The 25,000-nt window shown below is 44.1% G+C and overlaps 1 protein-coding gene across 5 annotated transcripts in view; it reads left to right on the top strand.

The window, feature by feature from the left end:
• Positions 1-25,000, top strand: part of LOC132883181 (zinc finger protein 883-like) — a 137,790-nt gene that overhangs the window by 23,639 nt on the left and 89,151 nt on the right. For 3 of the 5 annotated variants that reach the window (XM_060916471.1, XM_060916475.1, XM_060916473.1), the window contains 3 exons: positions 17,189-17,292; positions 17,385-17,556; positions 19,333-19,604. In XM_060916471.1, the coding sequence (XP_060772454.1) occupies positions 17,397-17,556; positions 19,333-19,604 (432 nt within the window). In that variant the 5' untranslated portion in view covers positions 17,189-17,292; positions 17,385-17,396. Of the gene's footprint in view, positions 1-1,879; positions 2,322-17,188; positions 17,293-17,384; positions 17,557-19,332; positions 19,605-25,000 lie in introns of those variants that run through there. The other 2 variants (XM_060916474.1, XM_060916472.1) reach the window with 2 other exon arrangements.

Consider the following 25,000-nt stretch of genomic DNA (forward strand, 5'->3'; position numbering starts at 1 on the left):
GAAAGGCGGGGTACACCCTGGACAAGTCGCCAGGTCATCACAGGGCTGACACATAGACAACCATTCACACCTACGGTCAATTTAGAGTCACCAGTTAACCTAAACTGCATGTCTTTGGACTGTGGGGGAAACTGTAGCACTTGGAGGAAACCCACGCGGACACAGGGAGAACATGCAAACTCCGCACAGAAAAGGCCCTCGTTGGCCACGGGGCTCGAACCCGGACCTTCTTGCTGTGAGGCGACAGTGCTAACCACTACACCACCGTGCCGCCCCGCGCTCACATTATATATAAAGTGTGTGTGAGACAGAAGAAATAAAATGGAGGACATGAGCGTGTGAATGAAACCTGAAAGACCAACTATAATGGAAAGTGAGAAGAAAAGATGTTATATTATGAAGGAAAGGAAATGCAGGACCGAACTAATAAACCAGTTAGCGAGCACCTTGGTGTGATCAGCTGTTCGTTTAGCAACAAAATGTTGTAACTGTCAGTATATGGTCAAAGGTAAACCTGGGCATGTGCACACGGACTTCCTCTGTCTGCTTGACTGTACGAAGTGAGCAATTTCATGCACATTGTTATGGAATCCCTTCAAATTAAATAACTTCCCAGCCACAGAATGATCTGATGTTTTGTGAAATATTACAGAAATAAACGTATATCACAATGACCAAATTTCGGAGGGAACTAAAGTTCACAGATTTTTTTTTTTTATGAAATTGAAATTAGTCTTGCTTTAAGAGCTTGTCTATATAGTTCAAGAGACTCTCCTTCCATGTTAATTGGAATACTGTCAACTGTGACATCTCATTATCTGTAGCCGCTTTATCCTGTTCTACAGGGTCGCAGGCAAGCTGGAGCCTATCCCAGCAGGCTACGAGCGAAAGGCGGAAAACCCTGGACAAGTCGCCAGGTCATTACAGGGCTGACACATAGACACAGACAACCACTCACACTCACATTCACACCTATGGTCAATTTAGAGTTTACCAGTTAACCTAACCTGCATGTCTTTGGACTGTGGGGGAAACCGGAGCACCTGGAGGAAACCCACACGGACACGGGGAGAGCATGCAAACTCCACACAGAAAGGCCCTCGCTGGCCACGGGGCTCGAACCCAGACTTTCTTGCTGTGAGGCGACAGTGCTAACCACTACACCACCGTGCTGCCCAACTGTGACACAATTTTTAAATTTTGATTCAAGGTGCATGTGTGAGAATTGTACCAGGGTGCTAGTTCCCCCCCCCCCCCCCCCCTTCTTGAATTATTTTCTTTTAAGTGGATCTACATTAGCTAAAGTATAGCGGAACATTGATTCAAAGCAGTCAATTGGTTGATCAAGTTCTGTGGGGTCTGATGGTGTTCCAGTGAAAGTCTCTGGGAGAATAGTGATAAAACTTTAATGCAGTAGTTGGTGTGAATGTACTTTTGATGTGATGTTGTGGCAAGGTTATTATTATTGCTCAGACATATTTTGAATCAGATGAGATAATGGGGCGGCACGGTGGTGTAGTGGTTAGCGCTGTCGCCTCACAGCAAGAAGGTCCGGGTTCGAGCCCTGTGGCCGGCGAGGGCCTTTCTGTGTGGAGTTTGCATGTTCTCCCCGTGTCCGCGTGGGTTTCCTCCAGGTGCTCCGGTTTCCCCCACAGTCCAAAGACCTGCAGGTTAGGTTAACTGGTGACTCTAAATTGACCGTAGATGTGAGTGTGAATGGTTGTCTGTGTCTGTGTCAGCCCTGTGATGACCTGGCGACTTGTCCGGGGTGTACCCCACCTTTTGCCCGTAGTCAGTTGGGATGGGCTCCAGCTTGCCTGCAACCCTGTAGAACAGGATAAAGCGGCTGGGGATAATGAGATAATGGTCTGAGGGAGCTTCAGACTGTGGAAGTGTGACTATATTATTTAATACAATTGCAAGTATTAGATCGAGAGTATGGCCACCATTATGAGTGGGTCCGATGTTCTTATTAACCCCTACTGAATCTAGAATGCCCATGAATGCTGTTTTTCAGAGTGTCTTCCAGGTTACCAAAGTGAATATTAAAGTTTCCAGCAATTAATTATTTTGTTGGAATAAACAACCAGGTTTGAGATGAAATCCGCGAATTCAGATTGCAGGTCAGTAAATACAACCCTGTGGCAGTGGGGGCGTGGTTGGCTGTGAACGGTGAGGAGGTAGATTGAACCAGCAGGTAATGTGATGAGGTGCACCTGTGTCAAATTACTGGCTGTCTATTAATCTGTGTCACTGTCTTTCAGTCAGGAATGAGGCAGAGAGTTGTGCCACCCCATTGCATGTGTTTGTCACTGCAAAGTGTACGTAAATAAAAGAACTCATTTGTTCTGAAGCCTGCTTCTTGTTCTTCTGTTTCCCACAATTAAAAAGTTGTTACACTTGTGCCGAATCCCGGGACTGAGGAACATACGCCGTCATGAGATCTGAACCAGTCAAAGAGCTCCTCCAAATGCTCATCGAAGACCTCCAGTGCCAGCAGCATGCCCTCGTCATGCTGACAGTAGACCAGGGCCGGCGCTTCCAGGTTCTGCTCGAAGCCCAGGCAGAGGACCGGCAGGTGATACGAAGCTGAATCCAGTCTGTGGGTTCTCCAGCGGTCATTCCTACGGCGAGTGTGCCTATCCAGCTGGTGAAGATTGGCCCACAGGACCACCCTGACGCCTTCCTCAAGCTCTGAGCGTGTTGCAGAGGCGAGCTTGTGGCCAACCTCTCGGTGGGCAGCTTGCCTTCTGGCGCTTTTGTCGGGGGGAAGCCCAGCTCGTGGCTCGACAGCTCCCGGCCACCAACATGCTGGAGCACCCCCACCTGAAATGAGCCATCATGCAGTGGGTTGGACGCAGCCCAGAAAGCAGCATCAGTGCTTCTGCTCACTGAACTATGGCGAAGTGGGCCAGCAGTTTGCGTTCGCCCAACAGCTCCGAGATGCCTGCCAACAGTGGCTGTTGGCCGGCAAGGGTGATGTTGATTCCATCATCGAGTGAGTGACACTGGAGCAGTTTGTTGCCCAGCTGCCAAGCAGGATGTCAGTGTGGGTTCAGTGTCACTGACCGTCACTGGAGGAGGTGGTCCGACTGGCCGAGGATCATCTGACGGCGTATCTGGAAGCAGGCTGTGCTGCAACTTGCTCTCTCTTGCTTTCTCCTTCTTCCCTCCCCTCTCCTCGCCCCTCCCTGCACCCGTGTTTATCCTTATGTTTCTACTTTCCCTTCTCCTCCTGTGTCTGTGCTGCCATTCACTCCCCCCCTCCCCCCACAGATGAACTCCTCCATGCCCGGCAGGTCTGTAAGCACAGAGGAAAGGGGAATTAGCACTTTCACAAAGTGGCAGGGCGACTGGTTCGCGTCCCTGATGCACTTCAGGCTTCCCCGATTGAGCGGGGTCATACAGGATAACTGAGTATTCAAGGGGGTATACATCAGGCCTTGGTGGATTCAGGTTGTAATTGGACCTCCATACATCAGAGCCTGACTTAGTGTGGGGCACTGGGAAATGCACGTGTGGTGAAGGTTAAATGTATGCATGGTGATGTACACAAATATCAGCTGATGCCCATCACTATCCACTTCCAGGGAGAAAAGCATGGCGTAGAGACCGTGGTTAGTCCAAGTCTCTCTCACCCACTGATCCTGAGGACTGATTGGTCAGGGTTTAAAATATTAATTAAACAAATAGTGGGTGAGTCCTGTGGTAACGCATCCGGGGGGGATTCCGCTGCAATGCCGGTGGTCTCAGGCATGCCTGCGTCAGCTCCGTGTCATGATGACACCGAGAATGGGGAGAGCCCTCCTTCTCTGGGGAATCCTTTAGGGGACTTCCCATTGGAGCAGGCACATGAGTCTGAGACACACCTTTGACCAAGTGACAGTATTTGATGGTCAAATCCTCCAGCCTAACGTTGCGCTTTCCTTCCCATATTTTTCTATTATTAAAAGTAGGCTGTATAGAGTGATGCAGGACACTTAAACTAAAGAAAAGATAACACAGTCGTTGGTTCCAAAGCGCCCCAGGGAGCTTTTATTCCATGCATTCATCATAATCCTATGGCTGGGCATTTAGGGCAGGAATCGTCTCATAGCCTGTTTCTATTGGCCAGGGATTCATGCCGATGTCCACAGGTGCTTTGTGGCATGTCTCGAATACCAGCTGGTAAATCCAGTGGCCACGCCAAAAGCGCTAGTGCACCCATTGCCATTAATTGAGATCCCCTTCGAAATAATTGGCATGGATCTCATCGGGCCATTAGATCGATCTGCACGCGGGTATCACTTTGTATTAGTCATTGTGGATTATGCAACGCAGTACCTGGAAGCAGTGCCTCTCTGCAACATCTCAGCACGCAGTGTTGTAGAGGCACTCTTCCGCATTATCTGCCAAGTTGGGATTCCGAAAGAAATCCTGACTGATCCAGGCACTACTTTCATGTCATGCACACTGTGTGAATTATACGAATTATTGGGGATTAAGTTGATTTTTGTACTAGTGTTTATCATCCGCAAATGGACGGGTTGGTCAAACAATTTAACCAAACACTTTAAGAACATGATTCATAAGTTCGTTCACAGGGATGCTAAAAATTGGGACAGGTGGCTTCACCCTCTGTTTGCAGTGCACAAGGTCCCACAAGCCTCCACCGGGTTTTCCACATTTGATGTTGTATGGGCGCAAGCCCCGTGGTGTCTTCGACATCATTAAAGAAAATTGGGAGGAGGGGCCTTCTCAAAGTAAAAATGAAATTCTGTACGTTCTTGACCTGAGAGCAAAACTCCATGCACTGAGTCACATAACCCAGGAGAATTTGCTACAGGCTCAAGAACGTCAAGCTCGCCTGTACAACAGAGGGACACGGCTAAGGGAATTTGCACTGGGAGGTAAAGTCCTCATTTTACCGCCCGCCTCAAGCTCAAAATTGCTCTCCAAGTAGCAAGGGCCCTTTTGAGGCCACACGGCAAATTGGGGAGGTTGACTATGAGGTCAAACGGCCAGATAGGGGTGACGCGTCAAATTTACCATCTCAATCTCCTGAAACGAATGGAGAGAGGAGGTTTCTGTGTCTCTGGTGATGGTAGTTCTGGAGATGGCAGAACTGGGACCAGAGGAAAGTCCAAAAAGCGTGGCCCAATTCACCCCAGTCCCCTGCGGAGACCACCTCTCACCGTCCCAGAGAGCACAGGTTGCAGGAGGAATTCTCCAATGTTTTCTTGCCCCTCCCTGGTTGCACTAACCTCATAGAACACCACATTGAGGCTCCCCCAAGGGTGGTGGTGTGCAGCCGCCCATATTGGCTCCTTGAACACAATAGAAATGTGGTTTGGGATAAACTTCAGGCTATGCTTAAGGTGGGCGTAATTGAAGAGTTGCACAGTGACCGGAACGGCCCGGTGGTCTTGGTTCCCAAGTCCAATGGGTCAGTCCGGTTCTGTGTGGACTATAGAAAAGTCAATGCAGTGTCTAAATTTGGCGCATATCTGATGCCCTGCATTGATTGATTAACTGCTCGATTGGTTAGGCGTGGCTCGCTTTTACTCGACACTGGATTTGACAAAGGGATCTTGGCAGATCCCCTTGACTCCATTATCCCACGAGAAAACGGCCTTTTCCACTCCGTTTGGTTTAGACCAATTTGTCACCCACCCTTTCGAGTTGCTCCAGCGAAGTTTCAGCGTCACATGGGCCAAATTCTCCATCCCCACAACGTGTATGCTACAGCATACTTACAGTGGTGCTTGAAAGTTTGTGAACCCTTTAGAATTTTCTATATTTCTGCATAAATATGACCTAAAACATCAGATTTTCACACGCGTCCTAAAAGTAGATAAAGAGAACCCGGTTAAACAAATGAGACAAAAATATTATACTTGGTCATTTATTTATTGAGGAAAATGATCCAATATTACATATCTGTGAGTGGCAAAAGTATGTGAACCTTTGCTTTCAGTATCTGGTGTGACCCCCTTGTGCAGCAATAACTGCAACTAAATGTTTCCGGTAACTGTTGATCAGTCCTGCACACCGGCTAGGAGGAATTTTAGCCCATTCCTCCATACAGAACAGCTTCAACTCTGGGATGTTGGTGGGTTTCCTCACATGAACTGCTTGCTTCAGGTCCTTCCACAACATTTCGATTGATTTAAGGTTAGGACTTTGACTTGGCCATTCCAAAACATTAACTTTTATTCTTCTTTAACCATTCTTTGGTAGAACAACTTGTGTGCTTAGGGTCGTTGTCTTGCTGCATGACCCACCTTCTCTTGAGATTCAGTTCATGGATGGATGTCCTGATATATTCCTTTAGAATTCACTGGTCTAATTCAGAATTCATTGTTCCATCAATGATGGCAAGCTGTCCTGGCCCAGATGCAGCAAAACGAGCCCAAACCATGATGCTACCACCACCATGTTTCACAGATGGGATAAGGTTCTTATGCTGGAATGCAGTGTTTTTCTTTCTCCAAACATAATGAGAACATTTAAAGCAAAAAGTCCTAATTTGGTCTCATCTGTCCACAGAGCATTTTTCCAGTAGCCTTCTGGCTTGTCCACGTGATCTTTAGTAAACTTCAGACGAGCAACGATGTTCTTTTTGGAGAGCACTGGCTTTCTCCTTGCAGCCCTGCCATGCACACCATTGTTGTTCAGTGTTCTCCTGATGGTGGACTCATGAACATTAACATTAGCCAATGTGAGAGAGGCTTTCAGTTACTTAGAAGTTCCCCTGGGGTCCTTTGCGACCTCGCCGACTATTACAGACCTTGCTCTTGGAGTGATCTTTGTTGGTTGACCACTCCTGGGGAGGGTAATAATGGTCTTGAATTCCCTCCATTTGTACACAATCTGTCTGACTGTGGATTGGTGGAGTCCAACCTCTTTAGAGATGGTTTTGTTACCTTTTCCAGCCTGAGGAGCATCAACAACGCTTTTTCTGAGGTCCTCAGAAATCTCCTTTGTTCGTGCCATGATACACTTCCACAAACGTGTTATGAAGATCAGACTTTGATAGATCCCTGTTCTTTAAATAAAACGGGGTGCCCACTCACACCTGATTGTCATCCCTCGTCTTGTCTCGTCTTCTTCCGCTTATCCAGGACCGGGTCGCGGAGGCAGCAGTCTAAGCATGGAAGCCCAAACTTCCCTTTCCCCAGATACCTCGGCCAGCTCCTCGGGAAGAACACCGAGGCGTTCCCAGGCCAGCCGAGAGACATAGTCCCTCCAGCGTGTCCTGGGTCTTCCCCGGGGCCTCCTCCCGGGGGGACATGCCTGGAACACCTCCCCATTGATTGAAAACACCGGACTCTAATTTCACCTTCAAATTAACTGCTAATCCTAGAGGTTCACATACTTTTGCCACTCACAGATATGTAATATTGGATCATTTTCCTCAATAAATAAATGACCAAGTATAATATTTTTGTCTCATTTGTTTAACTGGGTTCTCTTTGTCTACTTTTAGGACGTGTGTGAAAATATGATGTTTTAGGTCATATTTATGCAGAAATGTAGAAAATTCTAAAGGGTTCACAAACTTTCAAGCACCACTGTAGATGCTATAATTTTATAGTCATGATTGGGAGCGGCACCTACAGCATCTGAGGGAAGTTCTGAAGTCGCTGAGGCGTGCTGGGCTCACAGCAAACCCAAAGAAGTGTGCAATTGGGTGGATGGAAGTACTTCTGGGCTTCCATTTGGGTCATGGGCAGGTGCGTCACCAAATTGATAAGGCTGTAGCAATTGTGACTTGCCCGCGACCTAAGACCAAAAAGGGGGTGAGGCAGTTTCTGGGGCTGGCTATTATAGGCAGTTTGTGCCTAACTTTTCTGATGTCACCAGCTTGCTGACTGACCTCACTAAAAAGGGGGCGCCAGATCCGGTCCAGTGGACAGAGCCATGCGAATGGGCTTTTGCTCAGGTAAAGGTGGTTTTATGTGGGGGCCTGCTGTTGCATTTTCCTGACTTCTCTCCCTTTTGTTTTACAGACCAACACATCAGACAGAGGCCTGGGGGCTGTTTTGTTCCAGGTGGTGGAGGGGGAGGAGTATCTGGTGCTGTATATCAGTTGCAAGCGCTCCATGTGAGAGCCAAAGTACAGCACAATAGAGGAGTTTCTGGCCATCAAGTGGGCAGTCCTCACTCTACGCTATTATCTGCTAGGACACCCATTCACCCTCTGTTCCAATCATGCCCTGCTCCAGTGGCTCCACTGGCTCCATCGCATGAAGGAGGCCAACGTGCGGATCACTTGTTGATATCTGCCCCTTCAGCCCTTTAAATTCAAGGTGGTCTGCAGGCCAGGGGCACAGATGGTGGTGGTGGTGGATTGCCTCTCCCGTCGGGGGGGAGTCAGCTGCAGGCCGGATAGCTCTTCGGCCTGAGTTGGGCAGTGGGGGTATGTGGCAGTGGGGGTGTGGTCAAGCATCTGCTGTGAACGGCGAGGAGACAGGTTGAGCCAAATTACTGGCTGTCTATTAACCTGTGTCTCTGTCTCTCTTTCAGTCAGGAATGAGAGAGTGAGTTGTACCACCCCGTCACGTGTTTGTCACTGCAAAGCGTACGCAAATGAAAGAACTCACTTGTTCTGAAGCCTGCTTCCTGTTCCTCTGTTTCCTGCAATTAAAAAGTTATAAGCCTGATTTTCCAAAAAAGTTGGGATGCTGTGTAAGCTAAAAATAAACACAATGCTATAGCATTTGCAAATTATGGAAGCACCATATTTTATTGAAAATGGTACAAAGACAACTTATCAAATGTTGAAATTGATTTTTTTTTTTTGGGGGGGGATTGAAGTTGTAATTAGATGAACTGACTTAGTAGACTTGTTTTTTGGCAACATGTATCTAGTAGAAAGAACTTCAAACTTATTGAAAATTTGTTCATGTTTTTGTATGATGATGATCTAATCATAAATAACTGACACTTTCTCCTCTACCAGTTAAACGAGGTTGATTCGTATAGCTGAGGATGAAGCATGTAGCTTCATTTAAATGCTACATACTCATATGGTTTGAGCCACATTTCTGTTAAACATGGTACATTAAACTCCTGATCAGTAACCATTCCATTAACAATTAGTCTCATTCTGCAGTACTACAATGACAATAGTGTTATAGTTAAATCATTACTTGTATGGTGGTAATTAAGGACTACTTAACTACATATCACAAATATTAAGTCTTCTTTTGAACATCACTGTTTTTATATTATCATTTGAACAATAAAGTTCAAAGTACAGGTTATTTTCAGCAAAACCATGAATAATAACCATATTTAATTTGATAACTGTAACCCTCTGGGGTCGAGAGCTTTGCCAGCAAAGCTCAGCAGGTTTAGAATGAGTAGGTCATGTATTTGGATAAAGATCTTCCGAGCTTTTGTCATACAAGCATTATAAACACAGTGACAAACTTTACACCTTCCTATGTGCCCACTGCCAAATAATTTATTTTTTAAATTGCCTAAATTAGATGAAAGAGAGAACTTTTCACCTTACTCAGTCACACCGGAGTTGGAGCGCTGAGCACTCGCGTACACATTCATAAAAGACTATTCACAGGGTCATGGCTGATAATCACTTTCACTCTTTCGGTTTCAATTGGTTTCTCTTTCACTGTGGGAATGCCCACTGTAAACAGGATAAAATCTGTTTAACATAATTTAGGCTATTTGGAGGTAAAACTTGTTGTGGGATGGCATGCGGATTTTATGCGCTTCAGATGATTTCAGGACGCCGATTTCAGTTCATGATTCATTTCATGATTCAGGACTGTGAATCAGTTCAATCTTGACAACTGCGACACTGATGAAGAGCAGTGCCCCTTTTTTAAACTTCAACTTGATCCAGCTGAAGATCAATTCGAGTAAGTCTAAATATTTTCTATTTATTATGACTAGATCGGTTGATATGCCTGCTCTATAGTGCATACACAGGAAAAATGACCTGAGCATTTTTTCCAGAGTTAAAAGTATTTTCCTCAGAGTTAATTTTGCTCTATTTTGAGTTTAGAGAGTAAAATTGAATGGGAGCAAAGTTACAGAGCAAGAGAGTTGGTTGTGGCTGTGAACTGAGTAAAATAGTACGAGTTAATTTCGAGACATACTGAATAGTCAAATACCAAAATAGTCAAATAGCAGATAAATTAAGCTGTTGTAAAAAGCAGTTTTAGAACTGTGATTGAAGGTGTGGGGGAAAAAAAAAAACATTACCTTACCCATTGTGACTTGACCTGATGGGATTAGGAGTGGGAGGGATTTTCACTCTTCTCATTGAAAGGAAAAAAAAAAACTTCCTTTTTTTTTTTTTTTACACTTCTCATTGAATACCCCTCCCACTCCCAACCCTTTATCCCAAAACACTAGGACATATTTTTTGATGGCCAGTTAATTGTCCAAATCAATGGAGCAGATTTAAGTTTTTGTGCTTGATACATTCCTAAGACTCAACAGAATCACCAAGTGATCAAAATGATTTGTCACAATGGGTAATGCTTTTTCACACATTCCAACACCATTCTAAAACTGCTTTTTACAACATCTTCATTTATTTTTTTTAAAGTACAATAATGACATGCATGCTACAGAGATATTATTGTAGCTGAACTTGTGCTGAATACTGTAATGGAAATTTCTAATAAACACTTCAGAATGCTTAGCAGTCTTTTCAGTTATTTAGTATGGTAAATCATATAAAAGGAATATAAGATAGGAAAGAAAGAAAGTTAAAGCAGAACATCACCTCTAGTGATGAGAGTACACGCGCGCTCGGAGTTGTGTTTTAGTGGCTGGAATAATAGAAGAGGAAACAATCATAATGAAAGTGTTTTAAGTCAGGACTAGTTTCATGTCAACTGTGCTGATGTCATCGAACGGTGGGTTATAGTCTTCGTGTGGGTTTGGAGGCCAGTCAGGTAAGTCGTCGGAGTCTATTTTCCCATCTGGTAACCAATATTTGTCAGCTGCCTCTGAAACAGACATTCAACATTGACAGAAAACAGGGAGCAAACATAGCATCACAATCACTAAACTCAGGACTGGTATGGTGGATAGAATTAGTCTTCCATCCACTAAACCAACACCACCAGCTGTCTTCGACTCCACCTTCATCTGCTCGTAATTGTTCAGCAACCTTGCGCATCTTGTTCAGTGCCTCAGTAATGTTACCAAGTTAACCCTTGCCCTTCTTGACATGTATTGGTGCTCAGAGGGCGGGCACGCCCCATCAGCCCTCGTCCCACCTCACCGGGACTTGGAGGAAACTCGAAACCCTAAGACTTGTCTATCGGCTAGACACTGAAATACTCTTCTCTATTGAGGGTGCAACAGCGTAACTGTGCTGCCGTGCTCAGTTCCGTGTAGTGATGCCTTTCTTCCTCACAAGCTTTAGTCAGCGTCTGGGTCACTCAGGCCTTCTTTTCCCTCCTGCTCAGCCGGTTCAGGAACCTTCCTGCAGTGGCTAGCATGGATCCATGTCACACTGTGACCTTCACTGCCGTTGGGGTCGTGAGCAGGACCTGGAATGGCCTATTCCACCATGGCTTGTTCCACTTGGTTCGTCAGAAGTCTTTCACCACTATCCAGTCCCCTGGTTGTAGATCGTGTAGAGGTCCCTCAGTGGGTTTGGGAAGTGCTTCTTTTACCTGTTTGTGGATAAATTTCAAAGCAGAGGACAACGTTGCACAGTAATTCAACATTGCATCATCACACAGTGTGGTGTCTGGCAGTGTTCCTTGGGCTGGCCCTATCCCCATGTTGGGTACTCATCCAAACAGAATTTTGAATGGGCTTAACCCATGCTTAGGTCTAATTTGCATCCTCATTTGTGTGAGTACTACTGGGAGGACCTTTGTCCATCCTAGCCCTGTTTCTGCACAAGCTTTGCTTAGTTTATTTTTAAGTGACCCATTTTCCCTCTCTACTGCTTCCGCACTGGCAGGATGATGGGCACAATGTTGTTTCAGGTCTATCCCTAGGAATGCTCCTATTTTCTTTAGGGCTGCATTAACAAAGGGTGTTCCATTGTCACTTGAGATTTTGCTAGGTATACCCCACCTAGGAATTATATCTCTCCGGAGTGCTTTGACTACCGCCTCTGAGTCTTGTTTAGCTGTGGGGAATACTTCAACCCATTTTGAAAACATGTCAACTATTACCAGGCAATACCTTTTCCCTTCACTAGGTGTCAGTTCAATAAAGTCCATTCGGAGGTGATCAAATGGTTTGTCTGGTATTGGGTGTGCTGCTTGAGTTAGTCTGATACCTTGACCTGCATTATGTTGTGCACATCAAACATTGCTTGCAAAATTTCGCAGCATAATTTTAAAACCCCTTTGTGAACCATCTCTGTTACTTCTGCTACCATCCCCCCTTTTGACGCATGGGTGAGCCCATGTGCCAATTTTGCATAGAAAGGGAACATGTATTTTGGTAGACAGGGACAGCCCGAGGGACAAACCCAGACCAAGTTTGCAAAGATACAGCCTGCCTGTTTCCAGACTCTTCTCTCGTCCTGAGTGGCAGTGCTCTGAAGGTCCGCTAGCTGTAAACAGGGGGTAGAAACCTGAGGAAAAGCAAGGTTAGAGGGTGAACTGGAAGCTGAGGCTGCACACTTAGCTGCCGCGTCCGCCCTGGCATTCCCTTGAGACACAAGATCAGTATTGTTAGTATGGGCAGCACACTTGCACACAGCAATGGCTCTAAGGAGTAGAATAGCATCCAACAACTCTGAGACCAGTTTATGATGTGCAATGGGAGATCCTGTGCTAGTGAGAAGTTCTGTGTTTCCAAATGGTGCCAAAATCGTGCACAACGCCAAATGCATACCTTCTGTCCGTAAAAATATTGACAGATTGCCCTGCCGCCAATTTGCACACCTCAATGAGGGCACAGAGCTCTGTGGCCTGTGTTGACAGGTTTGAGGACAGACACGACGCCTTGAGGACCTCGTGATCTGAGACTACGGCAAAATCTACTTTCTTCTTTCCCGTCTCTGAGTCTCTGGAGGCTGAACCATCCACATGGAAAATCCAGACATGGTTCTCTAAAGGGTCGCTCTTTAAGTCTGCTCTGGGGGAACAAAAATCATTAGTGAAAGCAACAGTCATGTGGCTCTCCATCGTCCTCTGTAGGGAGAAGAGCGGCAGAATTCAGAACAGAACAACGTTTCACAATGATGTTAGGCATATCATGTATGACAGTGTTATACTTCAACCATCTCTGTGCTGACAAATGTGATGTCTTTTTCTCCAGCAGAAGCAGGGAGACAGCATATGGGACCAAAAGGGTGAAGTTAGAATACCCCACAATATTTCTGGAGGCAGTTGCCGCCTTTTCAGCTGCAGCAACTGCACGCAGGCAAACAGGAAGTTCAGCTGCCATTGGATCCAGCCTGCTGGAGAAGTAGGCTACAGGTGTTTATCCCCGTGTTTCTGCAAAAGAACAGAGGTCATAAAAACCCTTCTTTCATCTACACTTTTGAACAAAATGGTTTATTGGGGTCAGGCAGTCCCAGAGTGGGTGTGGTCTGTAGAGCGCTCTTTAGGGACGGCAGGCGCGTGCGGGACGGCCGCAGCATTGACTGCTTGCAGATCTTGGACAAACCTCCACTCATCGGCTGGGACGGTTTTCTTGCCTTTTTAACTGGAAAAATAGGAGTGCGCACTGGAGAGTCCGGGCAAGGGACAATTACACCTGCCTTCAGCAACGAATCAAAGACCGGTTTTATACCTGTGATTGCTTCTGGTTTGAGTGGGTACTGGGTCTGTCTAGGCCTGAAATCTGATTTGGGGGTGATCACCACTGGTTCAGCATTCTTTATTAGGCCCACATCATGTTTACCCTTCGCCCAAACGGAATTTGGAACTCCTGCCAATTTGGGGTGTACCTCTGCTGGAGTTATGGCTGTGGAAACAGAGACAAACGGGCCACTATGGCCGGGGTCCCCAGGACCCCAGGACTGATTCGTCATCAGTGGCTAATATTACGCTGTGCTTAACACACACACACACACACACACACACACACACACACACACACAGAGAGCATGACTTTGTAGACCCCAAGCTTTTGGCAAAACAAGGCACTAGGGTCCTCTGTTTGGGACCCACTCATTGCCATTGGCTGCGCACTTCTTGACCCACTTCCCCACGTCTTTCCAATGGGCAGCTCGCGGTTTTGCTAATGAGGCATGGGGTATAGAATTAACGATGTCAAAGAAATCATGTTGGCAGCAGTCAACCTCAGAGTCCTCTGACACGAGGCCACGTATAACATGTTTGAGAACACTGCAATGAACATTGATGCAGCTGTTCGGACAACGAGTAAAATGGACTTGCACAGCGCAATAATGTTTTTAGACCAATATGTAGTTTTGAGGGTCAATCTTTCACGTGCGTGGGGGTCTGCAAACCAAGTCTTTTCAAACTCTACATCTTGCCCTTGGTGAACATATGCTGTGCAATGCAAATCTTCCTCTTTCATATAATCCTGTGTCAACTGATGTGTTCAAGTGTGCGAGCTGTACAAGGTGTTTTGGAGTTTGTGTGAGTTCATCTGAGCAGAGTGGCCAGACATACACATACAGGGGGCTTCCAAACCCATACTGCACACCGCACGTTTCACTTACTTCAATAGTTAGCCCATCTGGAGTGGATGTGAGATTCACCCCTAATTTGCACATTAAATCACGTGCTAACAAATTTACTGGACATGTATGTGAGATGAGAAATGAGTGGGACGTAACTATTCCTCCCTCGCTTTCACACGGGAGGTTGACTGAGAAAGTTTCGGTTACAGGTTGTCCTGAGATGCCCATTGTCTGAATAGAATTTGAGCTGAGCGGTGGGTCTACTGGAAGTATCCCATGTATCACCGAGTGTCCTGCTCCAGAATCTACTAAAAAGGTTAACACATGCCCACACACAGTGAGGGGCATACAAGAGAGTTTAGAAAAGGGAGTAGTTGTGTATTTTAACAAACCTAATGCAACTTCAGGTATATCTATTTGGACTGGTGTATCTGGCGTTTCTGTATAGTCTTGCTGTTGCATGCAGGTGCTGCTACTAATGTGTTTAACGTTCACACAGAACAAAGGGAGCAAAACTCAATTCTCTCCCAGTTACGAATCGCTGAACGCGAGTCCGTTAAGACACGCACCCGTACTTCCCTCGCTCAAGTAGGTGAGCCGTTACCCAGTCGTCACTTGGGCGGATTTTCTCTTACCCAATAAACTACTCGCGGTTTATTGTCTCAAAATTGTGTTTTATCCGTTTCGGCAAACATATTGATGGTACCACAGCTTAGCAGTCCTCCTGGGCTCGGACAAACTTCTGTCCGTCTCTTATATCAGTCTTCCTTGACTGGGACAATCTCTGTCCATCTCTTATATCATTCTTTAAATACCAGGACAAATCTCTGTCCATTTCTTGTATCATTCTTTAAATACTGTTTCCACTAATTTCTTTACACAAGAATGCAAAGTTATCACTTACTGGTTCGGTGAGCCCTGATGGCCTGGTCTCTCATCCAAGTTCCCAGCTCCGCACCGTAACCTTGGGAGTGTGCCGTCGTCCGTGGATCAGACGCATAGGGCCCACCCAGGGGACGCCAAATTGTAATGGAAATTTCTAATAAACACTTCAGAATGCTTAGCAGTCGTCTTTTCAGTTATTTATTATAGTAAATCATATAAAAGGAATATAAGATAGGAAAGAAAGAAAATTAAAGCAGAACATCACCTCTAGTGATGTGAGAGTACGCGGGCGCTCTGAGTTGTTTTAGTGGCTGTTATCTTTTATACTCTAAAGGCATTCGCTCACTGCTTGTGTCTTCACATGATTGGCTCAAGATTTTCTATGAAGCTTTGCTAATAATGTACCTGGCATGCTTTGGTACATGCAGGCAGATGCAAGTTAGGGAGAACTCAGGCACCCTGCTTATCACCAAGGCCACAAAAAGGCGATTACAGCATGTGGAAAAACATCTTTCTCAGTTCACTAAGTCACTTGAGCTCAACATACAGAAACACAGAGAATAATAATGTTCATCCACTAAATTTCCCTCACAATACAAAAGTCATATAACTTTGAAAATGCTGCTTAGATTTGTTGAAATTGACAAAATCAGTATGCCAAAACCATTAGAGTGCCAGAAAATACCCTCAGACCCCAGAGGGTTAAGTCATGCAGTGTCTGTTAGTGCACTTGTGGATCTGAAATGTAACTGAAAATAAGTAAATGTTTTTTCACACTGAGCTTCTCTCCTGTGTGAATGTGCTGGTGTTTTTGGAGATCACGCTGTGTCGTAAAACTCTTCCCACAATTTGAGCAGTGAAACGGCTTTTCCCCTGTGTGAATGCACCAGTGTTGATCACTCTGCTGAGTAAAACTCTTCCCACACTGTGAGCAGTGATGCAGCTTCTCTCCTGTGTGAACACGCTGGTGTATTTTGGAGGTTACTCTGATGAGAAACTTTCCACACTGTGAGCAGTCATGCGTGTGGGAGCCAGTAATTTACCCTTTGTGTTGGTGTGTGCGCGCGTGCCCTCTACAGGCCTGGAGGGTATTGTGTCCAGGGGGATGATAAATACCTGGCCAAGAAAGGATCAGGTGTGGCTGATTGGAGGCAACAGCTTCTTATGTCTGTCTCCTGCAGTACTCCAGTTTACCAACTTGTAGGGGTGTAACAGTGCACGCTTTTGTACCGGACTGTTTCGGTACAGGACTTTCTGTATGGTGCAGATGTGTACTGAATATAATCTTTAACAGTAATTAACATCATTTAACTGTAATACAGAACATGAATTCAATATGTTTGAAGTTCTTCATACTAACTGTTCAGGTTTTTGTGTTATGTTGAGATAATCATTATAAATAACCGCGACAGCACCACCTCTGCCAGTTAGATGAGGCTGGTGTATATAACTGTAACCAGAGGAGGAGTAGTTTCATTTAATGCTACAGACTCATTTGGTTTAATCCATGTTTCTCTTAAGCACAGTACATTAAACTCCTGATTGGTAAGAAGTTTATTAATAATTAGTGCTTTAGATGTAAGAGACCTAATATTTAATAGTCCTACCTTTTTAGACCAAAGGTGCTGGCAGTGGCTGTACAGTCAGTATGATCTAATTTTATATTGACTAGGTTACTAAAACACAAACTCCGTATTTCTACTTTCTGTATAGCTTGGGGAACAATCTCAATATAGTGGAACCTGAATGATGAGACTGTGGTTTAGCCTGTTCGTCTGCACCCTGGCCTTGGATTTAACTAAGCCTGTTCTGAGACTGTGAGTTATACTGCAAGAAAGGAGCGCAGCACCTTCCCAAGTGGGATGGCTACTGTCCCACCCTAACAGATTTTGTTGTTTTTGATTTTCAGCTGTGTGAGGACATGAAAACCGAGACATTCACAAATGGAGGGATATCAGAAGTCCATGTGAAGAAAGAGGAGATGCTGGAGCTGAAAATCTGCAACAATGGAGACAACCTTGATGACCCACCTGAAAGTCTCTCCGTTAAAGTGGAAGATCCTGACAATAAAGACTACCTCTGTAAGACATCAGGTCACTCTGATGCTCAGTAACACTCACTGTTTATTCTACCACTATTCTATTCACTAGATAGTTTACACTATTTAGTGCACTTAAAGTGCAGTACAGAATGTTTAGGATGTAGCCTCAGTCTTGGGGTATGTAATCAACAAATTATGACAAATTGATATTTTTATTGATAGTGTGAACTTTGTCTATAAAGAGTACAATATGGTAGCAAGCTGTAAGAGAAACTAAAATATTTTCTTTAAAATACATTAGTCATTATAAAGAGATGTTCACCTGAACACACACAAAAAAGTGTGGAATAACGCACGATGGGTCATGCTGTTGTATGAAAAATCACCTGGCATAGATTTTTATATAATTGCATGGCCCAAAGTGTATTATTCCCCTCATACCACAGTGATTTACTTATTGTTACAATTTTTTATTTGTTAATGAATGGCACATTGCATGTTTTGTTTGTTTACATTTAGTGTTGCAGAATGTCTGTCATTCTCTCCAGCCACTCCTGTGATTTTTGTTCTGAGACAAAAAAAAAATCCAAGTTGTTGTGTGACAGAAACCAGAAAGCACAAACTCCCTCTGTCCTGAAGACGCTCCCATCATGGGAAACCTCCTGACTGATACTTGGGTCTCCTTCCATAAATGTTAAACGTGTCCTAACATCTTCACCACATTAGATTATAGGGGATTGTTTCCTCACCCATTTTCTCTCCAATGTGATCACCTGCTAGTATCCATCCACCAGCCAAGTCTCTCTAACCATGTGAGTGAAGGCTAACACATGCTTCTTCCAAGAGTTGAAGCCGTCAACCTCCTCTTTTCCGAATGCAGCTCATGCTACATCACAGGATGGCAAAGTGCACCTGGAGGAAAGTACTATGTGCTCTCTTCCCCACATGCATGAGCTTGCAGAAGGCCCCAGTCAGCTGTGATTTAATAGGGGACAGAGAGTATGCCCCTGGAATGGGATGTTCAATAAGCACATATGGGTGTGATGGACAGGTGTCCAAATACCTGTATACGGATTTAGGGGTGTTACAGTGGCACAGCTCCACAGAAAAACTTAACTGCATATGGATTCGATTCTGAGCTCGGGTTGCTGTATGTGTGAAGCTTTGCAAGTTCTTCCTGTCTGCATGGGTTTCCTCTGGGTCCACTGGTTTCTTCAGAAAATTGGCTATGCTTAAATTGCCACGAGGTGTGAATTAAATTTTTTTTTAATTGAAATATGAATCCTAGATATATGCCATTGGAAAAATGCCTAGATGTAGAAATGGCAGAATTGTCAGTAAGTTCAAGTAGAGATGTGTGTGGGACTATTTTACTTACTTTGTGGACAGTTATTTTTGTTTGTACCTGTATGTGATTTCCTAACAAGTTTGGGAAATTCTGTTTCCCAAAAGATAAGCAAACAAGTAGCTGAATTTAAAACAGCCCTGACCAGGCAGGTCCTAAGAATGCTGTAAATACACCATGTTTTTAACATGCTCATGTTAATAAACATTGTTTGCCCTGCAAGCTTCATATCTGACCACTTGTTTACTTCAACAAGGAAGTAAAAAAATCATACTTCCTTGTGTACTTTGTTGTATCCTGTGAGATCTCAGTCCTAATGGACACCTCTAGTCTCAACCAGATGCTCAGTGAACCTTTCTGGCAAGCTTTCTTAGGATAATCTTTATACAATACTAATGGACTATATATGGTCCTAGATATGCACACACATTTGGGCCTCATTTCTTCCTATTGTATCTTCTCTGTTCCCAGACTGTGAAGTTTGCAAATCCTTCTTCCTCAACAAATGTGAGGTTCACGGACCACCCCTCTTCATCTCAGATACTCCTGTTCCCATGGGAGTCCCTGACCGAGCCAGACAAACACTTCCTCCTGGGCTAGCAATCCAGAAGTCCAGTATTCCTGATGCAGGCCTGGGAGTGTTTAACAAAGGGGAGACTGTTCCAGTAGGCGTACACTTCGGACCCTACCAGGGAGCGCCGGTAAACAGAGAGGAAGCCAGGAACAGTGGAGACTCCACGGTTGTGAGTTCGTCATAAATTTATAATAAAGATTGTATATTTTTAAGTAACAATGTTACTATGAGATGAAGGTAGCTCCAATTAATATCAAATTTTTCTTGCCAATGATATGTGGCGTAGTGGTGTAAATCACACAAGTTTGATCACAATGAGATCCTACATCGATTCTTTTAGCTAGTGTGGTAGAAATTCACCTGTTAGTAAAAGAAATACTAGTAACACCTGAATAATTTTCAAGCAAATTATTTATTATATAATTTTAATATGATTTTATTTATGAAAAATCACAAGCCCAGGTAGTCCCTAACATAGGTCCTCCCATAGCAACTTCTCAGTACGGTCAGCTTCCTGTATTACACAAGATGGGTGATCGGGCGGCGTGGTGGTGTAGTGGTTAGCACTGTTGCCTCACAGCAAGAAGGTTCAGCAGCTGATGGGGGCCTTTCTGTGTGGAGTTTGCATGTTCTCTCTGTGCCTGCGTGGGTTTCCTTCGGGTGCTCCGGTTTCCCCCACAGTCCAAAGACATGCAGTTAGGTCAACATGGGATGGCTTTGGACTAGAGCTGGGTGATATGGCCTAAAAAAAAAAAATCTTCGATTAAAAAAAAAAAGATTTTCGATTTTAATTGATGTTTCCCCCCTATTAAAAATCAAACTACAGATGACAAAGAAATGGTTCAAAAGTTTTACCTTTTTGTTTTCACTTAAATTTCCCCTTTGAGGTTAAAGTGCAACCAGAAACCAAAAAGAAGCCAAAAAACAAGCTTGTAGATGAGATGGCAGACCATGCCATTGTAAACAGTGAGAACATACAGTAACTTTTAGAAAGCTTTCTCCAACATAGCTTAGTTTCAAACTGGCACTGACACAATGCACCCTCAAACTTGAAAAGAAAAAAAAAAGCCCACCTCAAAAAAAAAGTTATTTACCAGCTGGGAGGTTCATATCGTGAAATACAGTGACCGAGGTATTGAAAGTACTGACCGAGGCCCTCTGGGCCAAGGTCAGTATTCAAGGACTTGGTCACGGTATTTCACCATACAGACCGACCTTAAGCTGATAATATATATATTTATTTTTTTACCAAATTCTAACAGAAAACGAGAGCGCCCGAAAGGGAAAACCGAGCCGAGCCGCCATTTTGAATTCTCATTCATGGCTGTAATGCAAATTGCTTTCTCCTCGGTATACAAGTGCACTTCCATGGCAGGGAAAAAAAAACTACATTTTGCCGCCTATGTGGTTCCCTATTTATACAAATAGGAGTCATTCAGGATTCAGCCATGTTTTTGCTCGGTGTTAGCAAACTACAGGTTTTTAGCTTTCTCCTGAAATGTTTTCTTTTATTTCTTCTTCCTCAGGGTAGTAAAACTCACTTTCGCTGTGAAGATGGTCATTATCACTATCCATGCTGTAAAATTAATGCTATTCTCCTGAGAAATGCTGGCAAAAATGTATAAGATTTTTGATAATCTTATAAATAAATCTTGTTTTTAAAAAAAAAAAAAGATAAATGTTGTGAACGAGCGAGTCGTCAGAGGTCTGTAACCCGGGAGCGTACCGTAGGATACAGGCCTGCTCGCCAGCCAATCAGAGCGCAGGATTTGGACCGCTAAAATAAAATTGTCCTTTTCGATAAACTGACAAAATAGGGAAAAAAAAATCCCGACATTTCCACCGTATGTATGGGCACCATGTCTTTTGCAATAAACATTGCGATAGCATCTGTGATTGCCTTCCACCGCACCCCATTCTTATCATAAGGCACATAGTTCGAAAATGTGTCCAGGACAGTTGCTTGCTTTACTATGGATGGTGCGCTCGTGCTGTGGCTGTGTTCATTCCGCTGGGAGCAGCACTTCTCCCGCTCCGCTGCAGGCTTCTGTTTAAGGTGTTGGACTAAATTCGTCGTGCTGCCGTTTTCAAACACACCTTACAACGAGGACTTGTTTGGTCTGCGTCCGATGCCGCAAAACCGAACCAATTCCACATCACGGAGGAAGTTACTCTTTTCTTGGGCACAAGTTGCGGCTTTTCCCCACTCGCTGCCATCTTGTTTGTGTGTGTCTATGGCAAGCGCGCAGGAGGAGGGCGATAGTGTCAGTGCCCGATCCGTTCTGCACATGCGCAGAGAGCAGCGTCGGTGGCGGAGGTTAAAACTGAGAGAAAACCGATTTTCATAAAAACACATCGTCCTTAACTGTAAATTCAAATTAATCGATAAAATCGATTTATTGCCCAGCTCTACTTTGGACTGAAGTGCCCATGAGTGGCGGCGCGCACATATGCAGCAGCTTTGCTCTCCTATGACGAACTAAATTTTGTTGTACGTTTGTGCATTAACAATAAAGGCATTCTATTCTATATTATTTATCATAAGTTTCCATCAACATTCCATCAAAGTCTTGTCAAAATAGCACAAATGCTGCTGAGAAAAACAGTATCAAGTTTTCCTTGACTCTGCTGCATCCATGACAACACAGTAGCTGCTTCTCACATCAAGGCATGGAAACCCGATCGAAGCCCGTCGGGACCCGTCGGAACCCGACGGGCTCGGTCGGACTCGAACAAATATTTAGAAATTATGCTCGGGCTTGGGTCGTGCTTGGACATACTGTATGCTCACGATAAGACTTTGTGTAAAATTAATGTGTAAATTTAAAAGCAGTCACTTTAAACCAGTTTCGCTTCATACGCGTCATAGCTATGCGCGGGATTTGATGTAGCGACAAAGCATGGTCAGCGCAGTTGAGTGTGCATTTTGGGCTGGTGGAGAGATCAGCAACATAAATACCCGAAGCTCAGCGTTCTTGCCCGCGGCATCCTTGCCGTACCAGCCAGCAGCAGCGAGCGCAACTAAAGCGCTGCTGGCAGGACAATTGAGCAGAGGAGGACAGCCTTGAAGCCATCCACCGTTGATGCAATCCTTTTTCTCCACAAGCATATGGATTAGCATAATCTTTGGATGGACTAATGTAAATGTAAATAATTCCCTGTTTGAATGGTGAGTGTTTTTGTTAATCCCCCTAAACCATTTATGTTTGGCCAATAGGCTATTGTTACCGTGCTGGGAGCAGAAGTTAATTTAATTTACAGACCTAGGCCCATATAATATCTTGGTTAGGCCTATTTGTAGGCTATGTAATGGCTTTACGGCAATATTGTGGCTATGTTATTTTGGTGCACACGCAAGTGTGTGTTTATGACGTGTGCAGACAGACAGCGGGATTTTCATTTCAATTATTTGTTGAATTTCATTAAATGGCCTAGTGTTTATTAGGTCAACAGAACCCTTTGTCTGAATGTTGTGGATTTGTTCTGCTGTTCCGTTATTTTTGGTTTGCTTAGGTTAAGTGAGTAGGCTACATGAGCCTGGCAGACTTACTCCAAGCGTGCGCTTAAAGCGCTCGCTGGTGTTGATGACTCAAAATGCCCTTTTCGTTGATAAAACCACACAAACTTTCCACACAAAATATCATACATGGGTCTTTAGTAGGCTAATGAAAATAGTGTGATTTAAATGGCTTCGGGCTTCGGTCGGGCTCGGGCACAAATATCTCAATTCCTTTCGGACTCGGGTCGGTTTCGAGCATCGCTCTGTCGGATGCGGGCCGGTCTCGAACAGAAAAAAATTGGCCCGATCCACACTCTATCTCACATATGCACATAAAAACAAGGAACTTATTCATTCACACTTACAGCTTGTTTCTTTTCTAAATGTCGAGGATAAACAGAGAAGTATGACTACAGCATTTGAACAGATACTGTTCACTATAATTAATGCTAAAATTAACCCTCTGGGGTCAAGAGCTTCGCCGGCGAAGCTTGGCAGGTTTAGAATGAGTAGGTCATGTATTTAGATAAATGTCTTCGAATTTTTTTTATCATGCAAGCATAATAAACATATTGAAAAACTTTACACTTTCCTATGTGCCCACTGCCAAATAATATTAGTTTTTAAATTACTTAAATTAGATGAAAGATAAAACTTGTCACCTTACTCTGTCACACCGGAATCGGAGCACTGAGCGCCCACATACGCATTCATAAAAGACTATTCATATGGTAATGGAATGATAACGTTCACTCTAGGTTTCGATGGGTTTCTCTTTCGCGGTGGGAACACCCACCATAAACAGGCTAAAATCTGTCAAACATAGCTTAGGCTATTTGGAGGTGGTAAATTCACGGATTTTATGTGCTTCAGATGATTCAGGACACTGTGGTGGAAAAGTGTAATAAAACTTCAGGCTGTTAGGAAGAAACAAACAGAAATACATATGAATTTATTAAAAAGATGAATTCAAAGTATACCACTTGAAGGGGGCTTTCTTGAAGAAAGAATTTCACCTGGAGAAGAGCACTCTGCCTTTCCACACCCATTGTGGAAATTAAGATGATGTCTGTTGTGCTATTTTGACAAGTATACTTGTCAAAATAGCACAACAGACATCATCTTAATTTCAGGGTGTCCAGCCTTGGGACCCTCTCTACCATAAAACACTGTCTTGGCATGTACACGTTTTACTAACCTAGAAAATGGAACACAAACAGCATTCTTCATCTTGTATAAACATGAGTGACAATGTCTGACCTAAGAATCTAAGAGGCATGAGTTCTCTAAAAATTATATTTTTCCCCTACACAGTGTCTCTGAAGCTTACCTTTCTAAGGATCACTGAAAGCATAAGAATAATCTAAAAATTAGAATTTCCTCTACACATTCCTCCTTTTATCAATGCTTTGATAACTATAAAAGCATTGGACTTTCCCCTCATACGATCTTCTGTTTCCTGTCTCTCCTGTACAGGTTTTCCAACAGGCACATCATTCACAGGGAAAAATAGAAATGATTATACTGCTGTTTTTGTGAGACATAGACATCTCTACACAAATGGCAAATTAACAGATAAGAAAATATGCAGATTCACATTATATAAATCAAACCTAATTATCATTATAAACATTACATTCCATAATAAGCATCACTATCCAACCAACAATAAGCATAAGTAAAAATGTCTACAGTTCATAATCGTCCACATTTGAAAAGGGGGCTCATAACTCTCAAGGCCTCTGAGGCCAAACCATGAGTTGCTCTGAATGCATCTTCACCATTGACAGCATGTATCATTTTCATCATCTCCTCTCATACCGGTACATTGTAGAACACATGGTACAATCAAACACGTCAAAAGCAATACACATTAGATGGCGGCGCGTCAGGACACAGCGGCTTACAGCTCTCCTTTCAAGTGCACATTTTTGTATTTTTTATGTGTTATAACTGTTTGTTTCGCGTCACCTACGGACTTCAACACAAGATACACCCATATGGATCTGATAGACATCGGCATTCGGCAAGAAATGATCATTTCAAACGACTTTCATCGCGCTTGC

Source organism: Neoarius graeffei, chromosome 3, assembly GCF_027579695.1.
Source record: "Neoarius graeffei isolate fNeoGra1 chromosome 3, fNeoGra1.pri, whole genome shotgun sequence".
Classification (NCBI taxonomy): Eukaryota; Metazoa; Chordata; class Actinopteri; order Siluriformes; family Ariidae; genus Neoarius; species Neoarius graeffei.